Raw genomic sequence first — 19,787 nt, forward strand, 5'->3', positions numbered from 1 at the left:
TCATGGCTGCTCTTCGTCTCCTCGCTGTTTCTGAGTGGAAAACAACAGCAGGTTGTTGCCAGCGCCGAGGTGATTCAGCAAGTGACACAGCACGGCAGCAGCGGATGGCTGTGGGGATTGGTGTTGAGATTAGCAAAGCCTTGTGTGTGAGGGCTGCTTTGAGGGTGTCCCCCCCCCCGCCACCGCCCTTAGCAGTATCGCCATCTCAGACTGCAGGCATACAAAAGGGGAAGGGGCCGAAGGTGACTGAGTGGCGGGTTCTGCTCCAAGGCGTCAGTAGATCTTTATAGATGGAAAAAGCCCTATCCGATTTGGATCAGGCTACCTTAGGAACATAGGGACCGAGGAAGCTGCCTAAAGCCAAGCCAGACCGTAGGTCCATCTATCTCACTAGCCACTGCACTGACTGGCAGTGGCTCCCCAACGCTGCAGGCAAAGCAGTTCTAGAAGCTGCCCTGTACTGAGTCAGACCATAGGCAGCTGCCTGCCAAGGTTTCAGGTAGGGGTCTCTCCCAGCCCTACCTGGAGATGCTGCCAGGGATTGAACCTGGGACCTTCTGCATGCAAAGCAGATGTTCTTCCACTGAGCTACAACTTCCATCTGCTAGAGGGAATATCTTACAATAGACAGTACTCACATGTAGGCACCCATCCAAAGGCAAACCAAGGATGACCCTGTTTAGTAGAGGGGACAATTCACAGTTGCTACTGCAAGACTGGCTCTCCATCTCCAGTGTGATCATATCTGTGGGTCATATCTGTGCCCAGTGCCTAGAATGTGGAGTTTCCTGCCCCAAGAGAATCATGCTCCCTCTCCATTGATGGTCTGCTGTCGCTGTTTAAATTTATGTTGGGGGGATGTCTCCCTCTGGCATTTTGAATTTTGCTTTGCATGCAGAAGGTCCCAGGTTCAACCAGTGCCCCCTCTAAGGCGTGCGCATGTGTGCCTGGCCTGCTCACAAGTTTTTGGATGTCCGCTCAGTTAATTTCTGTCTGGGTTCAACCTCAGACAGCATCTGCAGACAGGACTTGGAAAGTCCCTGCCTGAAACCTTGGAATGCTGCTGCCAGTCAATAAGGCAGCTTGCTATGTTACTCCCTATATCCACTCATTTTGCTGTTTTTGGGACTGTTGTTTAAAAAATTATTTGTGTGCTTGCTGTTATATGGGAAGCTATTTCAAGTGCTTCATGGAGAAGTAGAGCAGCAGGATAGAAATAGGGGCTGTGAAGGAATTTTTTAGATATGTGGTGGTCCTGTAGGAAGGCAAAGGCCTTTGGGGACATGATATATAATGAGTTAAAGAAAAAAATTTAAATGACATTTCCTAAGAGACTAGAATCCTTCCTGCTGGGAATAACGCAATGAGAGTTTTCCACAAGAAATTTAACATTCTTTATGTATGCAACCATGGCGGCCAGAATAGTATATGCACAGAAATGGAAGGATAATGAATTGCCCTCAAAAGAAGATTGGTTGATAAAAATTTTGGAATATGCTGAGATGGCAAAATGTACAGTACTGATAAGAGATCAAAACTTGGAATGTTTTAAAGAAGATTGGAAACCATTCTTATTATACCTAAAGAACTATTTTTCTAATACTGATTTTTCAACAGGGTTTGAAATTTAGTAATATTAGCAGGTTGAGTAGAGTAAAATCGAGTTTGTAAAGTATAGGATATATGTTTTGAATTATTATAGCAATGGTTGAATTGTATAGTTAGTGATTTGCGCGGATTGGTGAGCGGGAAGTCAACATTTGTTTAATTGGATGTAACAAGATTGTTAAGATATTGTAAAAATCAATAAAAATATTAAAAGCAAAAAAAAGGATAGAAATAGGGGCTGACTTGACACACAGCAGTAGGCGCTGCTATGCATCACAGCTGTTTGCAGATGGGAGTAACTGCGATAGCACTGATGTGTCTACCCAAGATACACAAGATAGATGGTTTGGAATGTTGTTTTCTCAGGGTTCTTTTCCAGAATCGGCGGCACTTCACACTTCATGTAGTCACTTGGACTTGGTTCCTACTGGTGCTTCCATGAGTAAACAAGTGGTGTTGAATCCCAAGGGCAGGGCAAGCCTAAGTTGAAGAGGCCAGTAGGGTCCACCTTCCAAAAGAGCACAGACACCTAAAACTTGCCGATGTTTGGCTTGTATTCTGCTATCACAATGTGCCAGATATAGGCTGGGGGTGTTCCATGGTTTCCTCCTACTTATTTCTCTGGATGGTTTTGGGCCAGTCACTGTCTCTCAGCCTAAACTACTTCACAGCGTTGTTGTGATAATTAAATGGGGAAAATCCCATTTCCACTGCCTTGCATTTCCTGGGGGAAGGGACAGCTACAAGAAGTATGGAAAACATGTGAGGATTTCTTTCAAGAGTAATTTGGAAGGCAACTGGTGCTTTCCTTTGTTCAGGCCATTATCACTGTACCACAAATGGCTAACACAGAATATGCTGGGAGACAGGCTTATATTTCTATAAGCTAATGAACTGGTTTGCAAAGCTGATTACATGTGTTAATTAAAAGTTTTATTTTTAAATTGCAGGGTTTGCCCTCCTGCTTTAGAAAAGTGGAGGGTACTTTTGGATCTGGCAGCTACTTGAGATACTCGATTTGGGCCTCCCAAATGGTTTTTACAAAAATGATTTGCCTTTTGGTTTAAAGATTTAAAGGAGACCACTTGATCAATTTGGTAGCCATCCCATACTCCATTTCTACTTGGGAACTTTTATGACCGAATACCTTGATTGTTGTCTCAGTATAATGGAATGGATTCTTTATTTTGGTCATTGACCAGACAAAAATATAACACAATAAATAAGTCGTAACCTCCAGCAATCATGATTCTGCCAGTACTTTCTTACAAAACACCATTTACAATGTAACAATATATAATACAGTCGACACTCCTGATTTTACCAATTGCTTCCTTACACAGCTTGCAATGTGGCAAAATTTGGTGGAAACATTAATATCACCGTCAGACAAAAGGAGATACACATAAAAGGCTGATAGCCTACCTGGGAATCTAGACAAAATAGGTGACAGAAGTGCTAAGCGAATATCTCTATAAAATAAACAGTGAAGCAACATATGATCAATTGTCTCAACTGCTCTTGACTGATACGGGCATAACCGTTGAGCAAAAGGAATACCGTGATAGCGCCCTCTAAGAGAGCTGAGAGCGGCACGTTCAAGCATGCCAAGGCAAATGCCCTTCAGTGTTAAGTTCCAGCCTTGGCATCCCTCTTGGCACCTCAAGGATTGTTCTAATGAATTTGGTTTGTACCAACTCGAGGGGACGGAAATCCTTAATTACTCAGCTGGGTGCCATATAGCTGTGGAGCTAATATTTTCCCTTTGAAGACCTGAATTGCGGCGTGGACGTAACCACCTCCCTTCCTGGAAAAGAATCTAATGAGGGCCATTGCACTCTTTTTTGTCTCAGTATAATTTCTCCTGCAAATAATATTCAAAGATATTCTCCGCCTCCCCCACAAGATGAAATCTGTTTCTTTCACTATTCTGTTAAGTGCCATTATTGGTTGGATGGATGGATGAAGTAACAGAGCTAGCTTTTTAAATCCCACATTTCAACTTCTCCCTGAAACCAAAACATTGAACTAAAATATTTTAAAGTAAACTTTGCTTTGTCATCCAGATGCTTGTTTATATATTGTGGTTTTGTGTGTCTGCTTCTGCTTCCTGTGCATGTGTTATCAAGATAGATACAGCAGCACACCCACAGAGAGCAGGGAACAGAAGCATGCTGGGTAGCCACGCCTCCCATCCCAATGTGTTCTGTGGCCACGCCTCCTGCATGCCCCAGATTCAGCGCCTGTCTGCAGAGATAAACATTGGACCTGGGGGGACTTTTGCTGAGCCTCAGGGCTCCAAAACCCAGTCACTTTTCCTGCCCTGCAAACTGGTCTGGAAACAATAGAGAGCTGTGACTACAGGGATTGCTGTAGGCAGGCCACATGGATGTGCCACTCTCCAAAGCACACTCTATGATCCTGTTGCTTGAGCTGGCTTCAGCAGGGCTGGGTCGGCCTCAAGCTACTTGTGGCCAGTTAGAGAGCAGCTGCTGATGTCTTGAGCCTTTCCAATCTACTGGCAGTGCAAAGCATCCTGAGAAGACCTGCAGGGCGAGGAGAGGAGAGCTGGTCTTGTGGCAGCAAGCATGACTTGTCCCCATAGCTAAGCAGGGTCTGCCCTGGTTGCATCTGAATGGGAGACTAGAAGTGTGAGCAATGAAAGATATTCCCCTCAGGGGATGGAGCCACTCTAGGAAGAGCAGAAGGTTCCAAGTTCCCTCCCTGGCATCTCCAGGACAGGGCTGAGAGAGATTCCTGCCTGCAACCTTGGAGGAGCTGCTGCCAGTCTGTGAAGACAATACTGAGCTAGATAGACCAATGGTCTGACTCAGTATATGGCAGCTTCCTGTGTTCCTAAGGCCTGGAGGATTTGCAGCTCCAGATTTGCGTTTCCTGAATTTGCTCCAATTAGGGTAGGACCTTCTCTGCTCTCCAACCCAGCTACAAATGTTTGTGTGAACAGGCTTTATTAGTTTGTTCTGGCATCTTTGCTGAGTAACGCCCCCCCCCATTAATATTTCTATTTTCATTGCTCTTTTTGTTTGAATAATAATTGCAAAAATCTAATGCTCTGTAATGCCCTTTAAGCTTGACATAGTTTAGGACCGCAGACTGCAATAATCCGGCCCTGCTGGGATCCCGAGACTACTTGTTTATAAAACCTGTACAGTATATATATTTGTGTGTGTGTGTGTGTGTGTGTGTGTGTGTGTGTGTGTGTGACTGCAACCATCCTGCCTTAGAAACTGCTGAGGTGACCACTAGCATTGTCCATTGATAGTAACACTGTGCATTTTGAATGGTGTGGCTAATCTTTCTTCCTGTCAGACTCACTGGGCATTTGGTAATGGGCCAACATCTGTTTCTGTCCAACAGATCGATGAACTCCCTGAAGGAGCAGTGAAACCTCCAGCAAATAAGTACCCAATCTTCTTTTTCGGGACTCATGAAACGTAAGTGAATGAACGAGATCTATGCTTTCAAAACTCATGAAGCTGCTATTCCCCCGCCCCTCCTTGAAGCAATGAACTCATATTGAAATTAGCATCAGGCTGATATGTATTTGGTTCTTATTTTCATGGAGGACTTCCCTTTTTCTCTTGCAAGGCCACTGGGATGAGCATAAATGAGAATGTAGAAGATGACGCATGTAACCAGAACGACTTAGTTCTACTTGCTAACCCGCTGCTGAAATACGTATTAAATTCTTATCCCACAATTTTTTCATGAAAACCCAGGAACTCCTTAGGTCTGTCTGGCCCCCTCTTTTGGAATGTTTCAGCAGCTAACATAGGAGCATAAGAAGCTGCTGTCTACTGAGTCAGACCATTGGTCCATCTGATTCAGTATCGTGTACACTGACTGGCAGCAGCTCTCCAAGGTTTCAGGCAGGAATCTTTCCCAGTCTTGCCTGGAGAAGCCAGGGATTGAACCTGGAACTTTCTGCATGCAAAGTAGATGTTCCACCACTGAACCGTGGCCCCATCAGTGAAAACCAATTTGTTCCAGGTGGTGTTTTCTGAGTCTGAAAATTTCCCCCTCTCTATTTTGTTAACTGGCAGATTTAAATTTTTATTTGTTAGTTATCTATATTTTAAAATAATTAATAAATAAATAGAGACACAAATTGAGTTGACTGCTTATGGAAACGGTTCCCATAAGAGGAGAGCTGGTCTTGTGGTAGCAAGCATGACTTGTCCCCTTAGCTAAGTAGGGTCTGCCCTGGTTGAATATGAAAGGGAGACTAGAAGCGTGAGCACTGGAAGATATTCCCCTCAGGGGATGAAGTCACTCTGGGAAGAGCAGAAGGTTCCAAGTTCCCTCCCTGACAGCATCTCCAAGATAGGGCTGAGAGAGACTCCTGCCTGCAACCCTGGAGAATTCTATGATAGTCTGTGCAGACAATACTGAGCTAGATGGACCAATGGCCTGACTCAGTATATGGCAGCTCCCTAAGTTCCATGGAAAAGGACTGAGGGAAAGGGGGTTAGGACGTATCTGTTCATGTGCTTCCTGGACTACTTCAGAGTGTACGTGGTGTAGACGAGCCAGCGTGGTGTAGTGGTTAGAGTGCTGGACTAGGACCAGGGAGACCCGAGTTCAAATCCCCATTCAGCCATGAAAACTATCTGGGTGACCTTGGGCCAGTCACTTCTCTCTCAGCCTAACCTACTTCACAGGGTTGTTGTGAAAGAGAAACTCAAGTATGTAGTACACCGCTCTGGGCTCCTTGGAGGAAGAGCGGGATGTAAATGTAATAATAATAATAATAGTTTTGAAAGTTCCACTGCATAGGAACACAGGAAACTGCCTTATACTGAGCAGACCGTTGGTCCATCTAGCTCAGTCTGCACTGACGGGCAACAGCTTCTCCAAGGTTTCAGGCCGGAGTCTCTCCCAGCTCTCCCTGGAGGTGCCAGGGCTTGAACCTGGGACCTCCTTCTGCATGCAAAGCAGATGTTCTACCACTGAGCTACGTCCCCATCCATTAAGGGAAATATCTTACAGCAGTCATTGCTCACAGGCTGTCACTCATCCAAATGCAAACTAGGGCAGACCCACCCACCACCCACCCCAGCTGTCCTCCCCAAAACAGAAGTGTCCTGGAGCATGTGTGTAGATGGCATTGTCCTCAGCACTGAGTAATCTCAGCCAGCCAACATATATCTGGGATCACGGCAAAGGGTTTCCAGAATGTTAGGAGAACCTGCAGTACTTCTGTGGTTAAAAGATGTTATCAGTGCATCCCAGTGTGGTGATCCCACAAATTGCAGGTGTTTGGTGACTGCAGTCTGTGATTTCACCACACGAGGGCACAGTCACATCAACGTTTAACCAAGGAAATACTGCAGCAAATGGTCCTCCTGACTATAGAGGTAAAAACATAGAGTAACACACACTTCCTGGTTCCCAGTATTACTTAGGAATCCATCAATTCTATTACATGAATAAGAACACACCACACGCAGTTAGAGCACAAAGCGCATGTACTTTTACTGCTTTGGATTCAAACTTTAAAAAAAAACACAGGTATTTAGGAGGAAATAAGGTTCAGAAATGCAACAGCAGCCTTGCTAGAATGGTTTCAGAGGACCTCAGGTGCTCAGTGATTAATTGACAGCAAAGAGTCTTGTGGCAGCAAGCATGAATTGCCCCCTTTGCTAAGCAGGGTCTGCTCTGGTTTGCATTTGAATGGGAGACTACGTGTGAACACTGTAAGATATTTCTCTTGGAGGATGGGGCTGCTCTGAAAAGAGCATCTGCATGCTTGCATGGAGAAGGTTCCAAGTTCCCTCCCTGGCATCTCCAAGATGGGGCTGAGAGAGACTCCTGCCTGCAACCTTGGAGAAGCTGCTGCCAGTCTGTGTAGACAATACTGAGCTAGATGGACCAATGGTCTGACCAATGGTACAGCAGCTTCCTATATTCCTAGGAGTTTAATGGACAAACTTTTGTAATAATCTGGGGCCTTATGTCAGCTCATATCACAACACAGGATTTGTGAACAACTGGGCTGAAATGATGCATAGGCTTGAAGTTCTCGAACTTGGGTCCCCAGATGTTGGACTACTACTCCCATCATCCTCATGGGAGTTGTAGTCCAACAACATGGAGAGGAGAGCTGGTCTTGTGGTAGCAAGCATGACTTGTCCCCTTAGCTAAACAGGGTCCACCCTGGTTGCATTTGTGTGAGCCCTGTAAGAGATTCCCCTCAGGGGATGGAGCCGCTCTGGGAAGAGCAGAAGGTTCCAAGTTCCCTCCCTGGTAGCATCTCCAAGATAGTGCTGAGAGAGACTCCTGCCTGCAACCTTGGAGAAGCCGCTGCCAGTCTGTGAAGACAATACTGAGCTAGATAGACCAATAGTCTGACTTGATATATGGCAGCTTTCTATGTTCCTATGCCCCTAACATCTGGGGGCCCTCCTCACAATATTGGGTCCAGGATATTTAACGCCTTTGGTCCAGGCTATTTAAGAGAGTGCCTCTTTTGTCATGAACGCTGCCGCCTGTTGCGATCCTCTGGAGAGGTCTGGTTACAGATGCCATTGGCTCATTTGCTGGCGACTCATGACCAGGCTTTCTCTGCTGTTGCCCCAGGGCTTTGGAATATGCTCCCTACTGAAATAAGAGCCTCTCCTTCTCTGTTTGTTTTCAGGAAGAGCCTCAAGACTCTCCTGTTTTCGCAGGCTTTTGATTAGAATTAATTTTAATAATTTTAAGACTTGTTTTAATATCTATTTTATTCTGTTGTTCTTATTATGTATTTTAATTTGTAACTTTTAAATATTTTAAATTTTGTACTCCGCCTAGAGATGCACATATCAGGTGGTTTAGAAATATGATAGATAGATAGATAGATAGATAGATAATTGTCCATAATATTGAGTAGTTTATTTCTGAAGTGTTTGCCAAGCAATTAAAAAGAATTATAAATCCTTCCTCTTGCAACCTTCCCCCCCCCATTTGTTTTACATGTAAGGAGACCTGACTTTGCAGGTGGGGAAGAGGGCATTCACACAGTCAGGAACTGTGCTCTACCCAGTTTTGGGTTGTGTGGCAGTAAGGTAAGAGGAAAACCTGGGTAGAAGTGATTGTGTGGAAGCAAGGTAGGAGGAAAAGCTACCCAGGTTTTCCTCCTAACTTTCTTCCACACAACTGAAAATTGGGAGCACACAGAGCTCCCAAACCTGGGTAGAACACAGTTTTTGATTGTGTGAATGACCTCAATGTGCAGCATACTATAATAGGTGCTATTTATAGTACTATTTATAGAGTTCTGGGACAAAGAGATCCAGCATTGAACTCCTGTTCTAAAAAACATGACATCCTGCTATTAACACTCAGGCCTGAAACTGTGTTTTCCATTTCTGGTCTGCAGCCAGTGTGTGGCTTGCACAAACCAGAATTTGCTCAGTCCAGACCCAGTGACAATGCTGAGAACCCGAAAATATAGTGGGGGAATATAGTGGAGCATATGAAGTGAGGAGTGGGAAGCAGATGAGCTTTATATGAAAGGATACTCTCATGACACCAAACCATGATTTGGTGTTATGTCTCAATGAAGCTTCCAGTGATTTGGAAGGAACTGCAGTTATATTACTGTAAAGCAATATAAAAAATTGGAACAGCTAACCTGGTGCATTGAATATCCCTGATCTACCTACCCCAAAAATGAAATCATGTGTAGGACACTTTGAAATTGAGACTATTAAATTTAGTCGTACAGCTAATTTGTTCCATAGATGTCAATGGGATTTTAAAAAGTCACTGCCTTCCTCTGACTTGGAGCCAATGAACATTGTGTTGTTGTGTTTCTATAACTCCCTTGGAATCTAAACAGAACTACTGTCTGACTGTTGCTCTGGTTAAAATGCAGTGCATTCTTGGGGCCTAAAGACCTCTTCCCATACAAAGAATATAAAGACAAGTTTGGGAAGTCGAACAAACGAAAAGGATTTAATGAAGGCCTGTGGGAAATAGAAAACAACCCCGGTGTCAAGTTTACTGGATACCAGGTAAGGACAGCTTCCTTTCCTTCCTTTGTATCATTTATATCCTTTCCAACATTTCCCTACCGAACAACACACAATTGGACTTCCTGGATACCATCAATGTATTAATTCACTTTTGAAATTGTGGAGCAGCAGTTTGCAACCTTCTATTTGTGGGGAATGTTTTCAACATTGACTCATTTTCCTATGGGCTCTTGCATGATGCAGAGAATTCTGAGGTCTCCGTGCATGTGGGATGTGGATTGAGATCATTGGGCTTTATTGAACAGAAACTGACATTGGGGCAGTTCAGAGAGGTTGTTCAAGGACAATTAATTCATCACTAATCCCTTAGCTAGCCACCTAATGGTGCAGCAGGGAAATGGCTTGACTACCAAGCCAGAGGTTGCTGGTTTGAATCCAAGCTGGTATGTTTCCCAGATTATGGGAAACACCTATATTGGGCAGCAGGGATATAGGAAGATGCCGAGAGGCATCATCTCATACTGCGCGAAAGGAGGCAATGGGAAACCCCTCCTGTATTCTACCAAAGGCAACCACAAGGCTCTGTGTTCATCAGGAGATGACACCGACTCGACAGCACACTTTACCTTAATCCCTTAGCTGGGACCAACAGGAAGCAATAAAATGGACTAGACCTGCAAGCTATAAACTTTTCACTGAAATTGCTAGGGGCACTTTATTGAATGGGATTTAACGTGAATAAAAAAGGCTATGGGGAGATGATTGCTAGATAATAGGGCCTTTCACATGTCCATATGGGGGTGGGTTTGGGGGGTTAGAAAGCTCCTAATCTCTTAGCAACAGACTATCATAACCTCTGTTTGCATTAGCAAACCCAGGAAACATATGAGTCAGCCAGGCAAGGCATCCATTGCTGAAATTGGGAGTTGGAAACATAGAGAGTTCTCCGAAGGCCTAGCAGCCCTTCCCATCATGTTCTGTGCTGCCAGTAGACTGGAAAGCCTCGCTTTATCAGCAGCTATCCTCTGGTCACAAAGGGGCAGGAGGTGGGCCCAGCCCTGTGCAAGTTAAGAACCATAAAGTGTGCTTTGCAGAGTGGTACATTCATAGATGGCAGCCCCTGTAGTCACAGCTCTCTAGAAAAGCAATGGCGCAGTGGGGAAGTAACTTGCCTAGGGAGCAAGAGGTTGCTGGTTCGAATCCCCACTGCTGTGTTTCCCAGACTCCTATATCGGGTAGCAGTGATATAGGAAGATGCTGAAAGGCATTATCTCATACTGCATGGGAGGAGGCAATGGTAATCTATCCCCGTATTCTATCAAAGAAAACCACATGGCTCTGTGGTCGCCTGGAGTCGACACCGACTCGATGGCACAACTTTAAAGGAGAGGAGAGCTGGTCTTGTGGGAGCAAGCATAACTTGTCCCCTTAGCTAAGCAGGCTCCGCCCTGGTTGCATTTGAATGGGAGACTTGATGTGTGAGCAGCACTGTAAGATATTCCCCTCAGGATGGAGCCGCTCTAGGAAGAGCAGAAGGTTCCAAGTTCCCTCTCTGGCATCTCCAAGATAGAGCTGAGAGAAAGTCCTGCCTGCAACCTTGGAGAAGCCGCTGCCATCATACTGAGCTAGATGGACCAAGGGTCTCACTCGGTATATGGCAGCTTCCTATGTTCCTATGAGAATTGTCTCCTCCTCCTCCTCCTAACTTGGTTAAAAGCAGGGTACAAAAGATGGGCTAGCCTGCTCTGAGAAATCTGGGTTGGAGGGATTTTCATGAGTTCACACAGCCGTGCATACCAAGGTACAAGACTTCCTACCCTGATGTTGATGGTTATGTGAACAGGCCAAAAATATGGCTATGTTAAAGTGCTATGTTGAGTTTCTTATTTTGATTGCATGTCTAGCTACTTGTGAAAGAACAGTACCTCAATGCTGAAGAGCTCTAATGTGGAAGCAAGAATGACACACAGCCCTGCACAAATGTAGACAGTCCAGTAAAACTTTGAACAGGACTTCCCAACACCTCTGATCACATCCCACTCTGAAATATGAGACATTACAATTCCTAATGTGTGTGTGTGTGTGTGTGTGTGTGTGTTTGTGCATGTGTGTGTGTGTGTGTTTGTTTAAAAGGCAATTCAGCAACAGAGCTCATCAGAAACTGAAGGAGAGGGAGGGAATACGGCAGATGCCAGCAGTGAGGAGGAAGGCGATCGGGTAGAAGAGGATGGAAAAGGCAAAAGAAAGAACGAAAAAGCGGGCTCAAAACGGAAAAAATCCTACACTTCAAAGGTAATTCACAACACTCTCTGTTGTTGCCCAAAATGTTTCCTGCTTTGGTAACTGAGCAGAAAGGCACCTTTTAAAGTGGTGATAATTCTCTCATAGTTATCAGGGGAAGAGCAACTGTCCCTATCTGGCCTCAGTACCATCTCCCTCCAGTGGCTGTGGCTGATGTCTACCTTAAGTTTCTTTATAGGTTGTGAGCCTTTCTGGGACAGGGAGCCACATTATTTCTTTGTCTATGTAAACCGCTTTGAGAACCTTTCAGTCGAAAAGTGGTATATAAATCTTCTTCTTCATCATCATCATCATGATCATTATGTGCATTTATGCACTGCTTTTCAGGGATATAAGAAATCTAACCCCTGCTAACTTGGCAAGAGGCACCTTTTTAACGTGGTGATTCTCTTTATTGAGCAGGGGGAGAATAACTGGCCCTATCCACCCCCAGCACAGTACCTCCAGTGACTGTTGCTGGTGCCTATCTGATGTTTCTTTTTAGGTTGTGAGCCCTTTGGGGACAGGGATCCACCTTATTTATTTATTATTTCTCTATGTAAACTGCCCTGAGCCATTTTTGGAAGGGCAGTATAGAAATCAAATGAATGAATGAATGGAATTTGAAAGCAGCATAAATGAAAGCCATAAAATAAAACATCACAGAAAAGCAAGCGGTAGGGTGGGCGGGAACGCTTTGAGAAGTTATGACTTTTCATGCTGCTCTCTTTGGTCAAATTATTTGCTAGGCTCTTCTGCTTTCTCTGTCAGAGCAAGATGGCTCCTCAGCCACCTTTGAGGTGCATCAATAGATGTATTCTCGAAATCTGCCTTTTCCTCAGACTTATGTAAATGCCCTTTAAAACATTTATTTATTTATCTGTCTTATTTTTCTTTATTTTTCTCGATGGGTCTACTTAGAAATCTTCCAAGCAGTCACGGAAATCTCCCGGAGATGAAGATGACAAGGACTGCAAAGAGGAAGAAAATAAGAGCAGCTCTGATGCCGGGGAAGCAGGCAACGACACAAGAAAGACCTCTTCAGACTTGCAGAAGACTAGCGAAGGGGTAAGGTGCAGCTTAACGTGACAGGGTTTAACAAAAAGTGGGGCACACCCATTCCAGAGCTGCATGTGAACCCTTGGACCACTCTCGCCATCTTTATTACAGTGAATTGTTGACTGTACAAAAATTGATGTCATTGGCAATCAATCTGGACTCAGAATTGGCTTTGCTTTTTAACAAGCAGGGCTCTTCTTAGCTCTGTACGAAACCAACAGCCTGCTTCACACAGTCATATGAATCTAGGTTTAATGTGGGTTACTGACATTAGCATGATTGTGTGGACTCATGCCAAGGTGAGAATCCCAGATTCATCTTGGGCCGTAAGCCACCTAGCACATGGGTTCACACAGTAACACAGAGGAGAGCTGGTCTTGTGGTAGCAAGCATGACTTGTGCCCATAGCTAAGCAGGGTCTGCCCTGGTTGCATATGAATGGGAGACTTGATGTGTGAGCACTGCAAGATATTCCCCTCAGGGAATGGAGCCGCTCTGGGAAGAGCAGAAGGTTCCAGTTTCCCTTTCTGGCAGCATCTCCAAGATAGGGCTGAGAGAGATTCCTGCCTGCAACCTTGGAGAAGCCAGTCTGTGAAGACAATACAGAGCTAGATAGACCAATGGTCTGACTCAGTATATGGCAGCTTCCTAGGTTCCTATGAGAGGGGACCTCATCAACAGCAGATGGTCCCAGCCCAGCTGATGGAGGGGACCTCATCACTTCAGCTCTTCCCCAATACAGCCAGGTGAAAAGGCCATTGATGGAGGCAGTCAGGGAGCAAGCTGCTCTGACGCGAGGTGCCAAATGTTGCCCTGCCCCATGCCCATGGTGTGGGCCAATGCCCTTTCAAAACTGGCCCTTGCAAGATTTGGAAGTGACTCAGGGGGCATAGAGGGAGGGAGGGAGGTTGCCTACAGTGTCCCCTCTAACAGGGATTTCCGGATGCTGTTGACTACAACTCCCAGAATCCCCAAGCAAAAGCCATTGCAGCTGGGGATTCTGGGAGCTGTAGTCAAGCTCATCTGGGAATCCTTGTTAGAGGGGACACTGGTTGCCAGTAACCTCCTCTTCTCTCCTCATGCTTCTTGACAGCTTTGCAAGGAGGAGGAGGAGGGTAACCTCTTGCAAGGTTTGCAAGGTTTTCAAAGAGCCACACCAGAGGCGATTTGGAGGGGGGGATCTTAATCTGCCACTTGAGGCGACTGCCTCGCCTCATGAAAGGGCCGCCCATGGAGGAGTTCTGGAAGGGGATGAGCCAGATGGCCGCCGGGGCAAACAACTGCTCCTGATAGGTTAGGTTAGGGATCCTCAACGTTGGGCCCCCAGATGTTCTTGGACTTCAACTCCCATAATCCCCAGCCAAAGGCCACTGGGCTTGGGGATTATGGGAGTTGAAGTCCAAGAACATCTGGGGGCCCAACATTGAGGATCCCTGGGTTAGGTAATGGCCAGCCAGTACTGATAGTGACTCATTCTGGTCCTTGGCACCGAAAGAGGCAGCTGCTGTGTGAAGGTGGGTTGCTGTTGCTCCCAGATTGTGTCATTCCTCTCTGAGGCATAACGGCAACAAAAAAGGACCCTGTATATCTATCTGCCATGAAGGGCAGAGCTCGTCGCCCAACATATTTCAGGCTCTTCCCTATCCCTCCACGGATGCCCTACTTTTTGCGCTTAGTTTGTTTTAGATACAGCAAATCAGCTGGGCACACACTCCTGTGGAGCTAAACAGGTCAGGGTGTCCTCTTCACACCGACGATTTAGGCTCCTGTATAAATCATTTTCTCATCCCAATTATAAACCAGAGTCGGGCTCCAAGAAGGCAAGACTGGAGATTGTTCCAGCCTGGGGCTTTCACTGCGTTTCTCTGGGCACTGTGGTGGGAGAGCCAGAAAGCTGGATTGGTGGCCGGAGAGGCCAGTGATCTTCACTATTTTTCAAGCAGGGCCACTTAGGCAAAAGGCCTGTCGTTGTTTTTCTTTTCCTGTGCTGGTCTATGATCGTAAATAAAGGTTGGTTGGTTGCCTTCAGTGTGAGAGCCATTTTCTACTGTGCTGACCACTGCACAGTACTGTGCTTCTCTGAGTGCTGCGAGGGCCCTTTAAGTGGGATGGAGCCCTCTCTTAAGAGGGGGAAAGTGTTGGGAAGGGCTACAATTCCCAACACGCTGTGCACACCTTCCAGGATGGGGCAGGGGCTCAAGAGGGCTCTGTTTCCCTTCAAGGAGCCTCCTGGAACTCGGCCAAGTTCTTCTACCACGATAGGAGCGATTTTAGTCAGAGTTCCAACTGTCAAGAATTCCTCTTGTCAGGGCACTACTCCTTCTGCCAATTCCTGACAGAGGGCATATCGGGCCCAGGAACAGCATGCCTGTCAGACAGACAGAACTGCACAGCCCTAGTAACTGTTGCTATTGACCTTGGTGGCAAAAGAGTTCTCCATTTAGAGAAGAGGTTAATGTGGCTCAGACTTTTTCTTTACCACAAGATGGCACCCCAGGCCTTCCAAAGCAATAGCCATTTAGGAACATAGGAAGCTGTCACATACTGAGTCAGACCATTGGTCTCTCTAGCTCAGTATTGTCTGCACAGACTGGCAGCAGCTTCTCCAAGGCTGCAGGCAGGAATCTCTCTCAGCCCTATCTTGGAGACGCTGCCAGGGAGGGAACATGGAACCTTCTGTTCTCCCCAGAGTAGCGGCTCCATCTCCTGAGGGGAATATCTTACGGTGCTCACCCTTCTAGTCTCCCATTCATATGCAACCAGGGTGGACCCTGCTTAGCTAAGGGGACAAGTCATGCTTGCTACCACAAGACCAGCTCTCCTTTCCATTCTGGCAGTGCCCTGCTTATTTCACTAGCAAAGCTCAGCTTCAAGCTTGAGCTAGAAAATCATGACACTTTGTGCACAGCAGACAAAAGATGCTTTTAAAAACAGCCCATCTTCACTTTCAGGGGGGGAAACAGATGGGACATTTCTCTTCATTATTTCAGGCTGTGGTATGTGAGGGGAGTCTATGATGTTCATCTATGTCAGGGGTGGGCAACCTTGACTCTCTAGCTGTTGCTGAACTACAGCTCCCATCAGCCCCTGCTGCAATTTATTGCAACTCCATGCGTGCAGTTTTTAGCCCTTGAACACTTGAGCAGCTGTGCAAACATTACATCTCAGCCCACATGTAACTTTGTGCAGTATGCCAGCCGTCTTACTTTGGAGCCCCTTTGATCACAGAAGGAGAACAAAGCCTGTGATTAAATCTCTCATTGAAATGAATAGAACTTCAAGGTGGGTTAGCTGGCTGGATTTGTGGATTAGGCCCACAAATTCTGGCTATCGGTATCTCAGGGGACAAATGCTCATAGTGATTTTTGGCCCCTGCTAACTGGGCAAAGAAGCACCTTTTACCGTGGTGATTCTCTTTATTTAGCAGGGGGAGAGTAACTGGCCCTATCCACCCCCAGCACAGTACTTCCAGTGACTGTTGCTGGTGTCTATCTTATGTTTCTTTTTAGACTGTGAGCCCTTTAGGGACAGGGTTCCATCTTATTTGTTTGTTTTTTCTCCGTGTAAACTGCCCTGACCCATTTTTGGAAGGGCGGTATTATTATTATTATTATTATTATTATTATTATTATTATTATTATTAAAATCTATTCCCCACGAGATGGCAAATAGGTGATAGCATTGTTGCACTTACAGCTTCCTGCAGATTATCACTCCTTCTTTATCCCTACCCTCCAAAGGACAAAGGTAAAAGTGCAGTCATTTTTGCACAGAAAAAAAGGTGGCGTGTAAGGGTTAGGGTTGGGGTTAGGATAACAATTAATACACTGTTGTACCCTCTCCATGGAGTAATCTTTGGAGGACATTCCGGCCACTTTTCATTTCCTTATCTCTGACAACATGGATAAAATTTTATAGCAATTTTTATGTTTTAAAAAGCTTTTAAAACACCATTGCAAATTTGGCCGCCACAGGCCCGATGGTCAGGACTATAGAACCATAAAACACTGAAAGAAGAAAGTAGTGTAATGCTTTCACCTCTTTTCCGTCTCTAGGAGTGTAGATCTTGTTGAAAATCGCAATGAGCATTTGCCCCCTAGATGATACCACCCCAGCTGACTCATGGACTAGATCACACCCTCCCTTGAGAAATATTTCACTCCGTTGATGTCATTGTGACTGCATTATTTGAACCTTTAAAAATTACTTTTTTGCATTTTCTTCTTTTCTTCCCCTCTCTCACCCCAGACTTAACCAACATATTGACTGCTGCATATTAAGGGAAGACGCCAGAAGGTTACATGTTTGGTTGTCTAATATTCTTGGATTTGATAGAAGTCAGCACATCTGTTCATCAGCAGCATCTCTGTTTGTATGCACATTTATTCACATTCCTACCCATCCTGTTTGCAGAAATGACTTTCAGCATCATTGTTACCCTGCCTTCCAAGGCTTTCCTTTTATGAACTTCATTTTATTACCTAAAAAACATTCTTTTCCAGCAAATGTGATGTGCAACAATATTGCCAATGCACCCACATTTAGTCATTTTTTTCCAACAAGAAAGGGCAAACCCCTCAAATTTTAAATCTATCTTGGCATTTGCCTTTCTTAAAAATAAAAAAATAAAAACAAAAAACCCAATGCTCATGAAATAACACTTGGAAATACACACCCTCTCATGAAGAACCACAAGAATCTATTCCACATACAAAGCATTGCATTTAAATTAGTCGCTATCCATTCTTTCCTGTGTATTTTTTTAAAAACAAAAATTGGTTTAAAACAGGGATGGCCCTTGCAAGTTGGATCTGGCTCAGAAAGCAAGTTTCATGTGGGTCCTGGTGCCTCCCCCCACTCCTGGAAAATTGCAGACATGCTACTAGTAAAAGATCTACCCCCCAGTTTCATTTGTAAGAGGAAAAATATTTTTAAGTTGTGAGAAAAAGAAATATTACCCATCTCTCTTCTAGATTTTGTATGCAACGTGTAAATGTACATATTTGTATGTAGTGCTATGCCTGAGCTCCATAACTCCGAAGCCCATCATTCAAAATGGCACGTTGTTATGGAGCCTGCCCATCCGTGGGTGTGTACGTGCATGTTTTGATACGGCAAAATATACTTCCTCCCTCCCTCTCCGCCCCCAAACTGGTTCGGACAATCGTGAACAAACTGTAATGAGTCTCTGGATTACACACATCTCTCCCTTTCTGCTCCTCCTCTGCCTGCCAGGAGAGGAGATGAAAAGCTTTGCCTTTGGGTGTTTGAATAAACTCATTTCCTAGAATATCCTCCCTCAAGAAACTGTTGTTGAACTTTATTCTGTGGTGTTAGTTCAAACAAACCAGGATCAAACCACAGCTTTAGATCCTGGTTTTTTAACTAGCCACAATTAGGGTGGCTTCACATAACTGCCAGCAAGTCAGTAAGCTGGGACCATGTCTGGCAAATGGTGGGAATAGAGAATGTGTACTCCTGGCGGGCATGATGTCTGAATTCATGTACGTCCAGTTCCTGCAAATCCAGTTCCCACGCAGGATGCCTGAGATTCACCCAACATTCTCTTGAGATCCTTTGCCCAGCTTCAAATATAGGTTAAAAGCGGGTGGAGGATCTCGGGAGATTGTTGAATGAATCTTGGGAATCTGATGCGGGGACTGGACTCGGGTGGGTTCAGACGACACGAGATATAAAGAAATAGCAGGAATCCTCTCTTACTGTTCAGAAAGGATCCCTGTTGAAGTGGAAATGAGACCTCTGGGGAGGAGATCTGTGTGGTGCGGGATGTCCTGCTCACCAGAGGGTCAAGTGCACTCACCACTGGCAAGTGGATTTGTGGATACCTGCCCACCAGATGCACGAGCTTTCTGTTCCCAGCATATTCCTGGCTTACTGACTTTCCGGCCGTCATGTGACGCCACCCTTGGAATAAAACCGAGCTTCCTGAGTTCAGACATTAATGGGAAACTCTTGAGTTTCATTCAGTCTCTTCTCAAAGCATGTGGAGGATGAGGAAAGAGAAGGGCGGGGTAGGTACCTGAAGCTTTCTGCTATTCATTCACGATCATCTGAAACATGGATTAGACGATCCTCTGAACTGGGCCACACTGACCACTGTCTGGAGATTAAATTGCCCCTCTTCAAGAAGAGAGAAGCTGGCCATCTCTTGTTTAAAGCCTGACGAACTGTGCTTGAGTTGCAGCCATGCTCAGAAGTCAATATTGTAAGAAAATACCTTTCCTTCTTAGAAATACCTAGCTAGCTATACTCTTAATACTTCTCAAGATCATGATGTAACGTAAATTTCTCTGACTTAGTTCCTATATGTGGAGTTAGTGAAAGTCTTTTGTGTTTCTTTAGATAAATACAAGGAGCTTTTTCAACCGCCAAGACCAATTTGAGCTTAACATGTTTTTTGGATGCCTTCCATTTCTAAGCTTATTGTGATACAAAAGTCCTATGGGAAACAAAAAATAACCAAAACATCCAATTTTAAAATACTGAAAGGCTTAAAAAGAAAAAAAAAAGATCCTGTCATTTTTTTTAATTTTAATTTTTATTTTTCAAACTAGATCTTAGACTCGTAAGTAAGCATTCCAAAATCCATTATTCTGTGTACATTATTGTTGCTATTGTGAGAATAGAGAATTTTATTTATTTTTTAAGGCCAGCTTTTATTGTGAAAACATATGGGTTTAGTCCAGTTTTATCAATCCTTGTTATGCTTGTCCTTGAAACATCTTTCGCGTACTCAAGGTTTGTAGTTGAAAAGTTTACTGTACAAAAAAAAAAAGAAAGAAAGGAAAAAAAAATCAAAAAAAGTATTGTTTTTACAGAATAAATTTATTGGAATGTGTT

At 44.7% G+C, this 19,787-nt stretch overlaps 1 protein-coding gene across 1 annotated transcript in view; it reads left to right on the forward strand.

Moving 5' to 3' along the window:
- Positions 1-17,314, forward strand: part of HDGFL3 (HDGF like 3) — a 45,438-nt gene extending 28,124 nt beyond the window's left edge. The window contains exons 2-6 of the mRNA XM_053272985.1: positions 4,987-5,063; positions 9,488-9,626; positions 11,721-11,879; positions 12,789-12,935; positions 17,175-17,314. Of these exons, the coding sequence (XP_053128960.1) occupies positions 4,987-5,063; positions 9,488-9,626; positions 11,721-11,879; positions 12,789-12,935; positions 17,175-17,180 (528 nt within the window). The 3' untranslated portion in view covers positions 17,181-17,314. The remainder of the gene's footprint in view (positions 1-4,986; positions 5,064-9,487; positions 9,627-11,720; positions 11,880-12,788; positions 12,936-17,174) is intronic.
- Positions 17,315-19,787: the final 2,473 nt, after the last annotated feature.

This window comes from Hemicordylus capensis, chromosome 10 (genome assembly GCF_027244095.1).
Source record: "Hemicordylus capensis ecotype Gifberg chromosome 10, rHemCap1.1.pri, whole genome shotgun sequence".
In the NCBI taxonomy this organism is placed as follows: Eukaryota; Metazoa; Chordata; class Lepidosauria; order Squamata; family Cordylidae; genus Hemicordylus; species Hemicordylus capensis.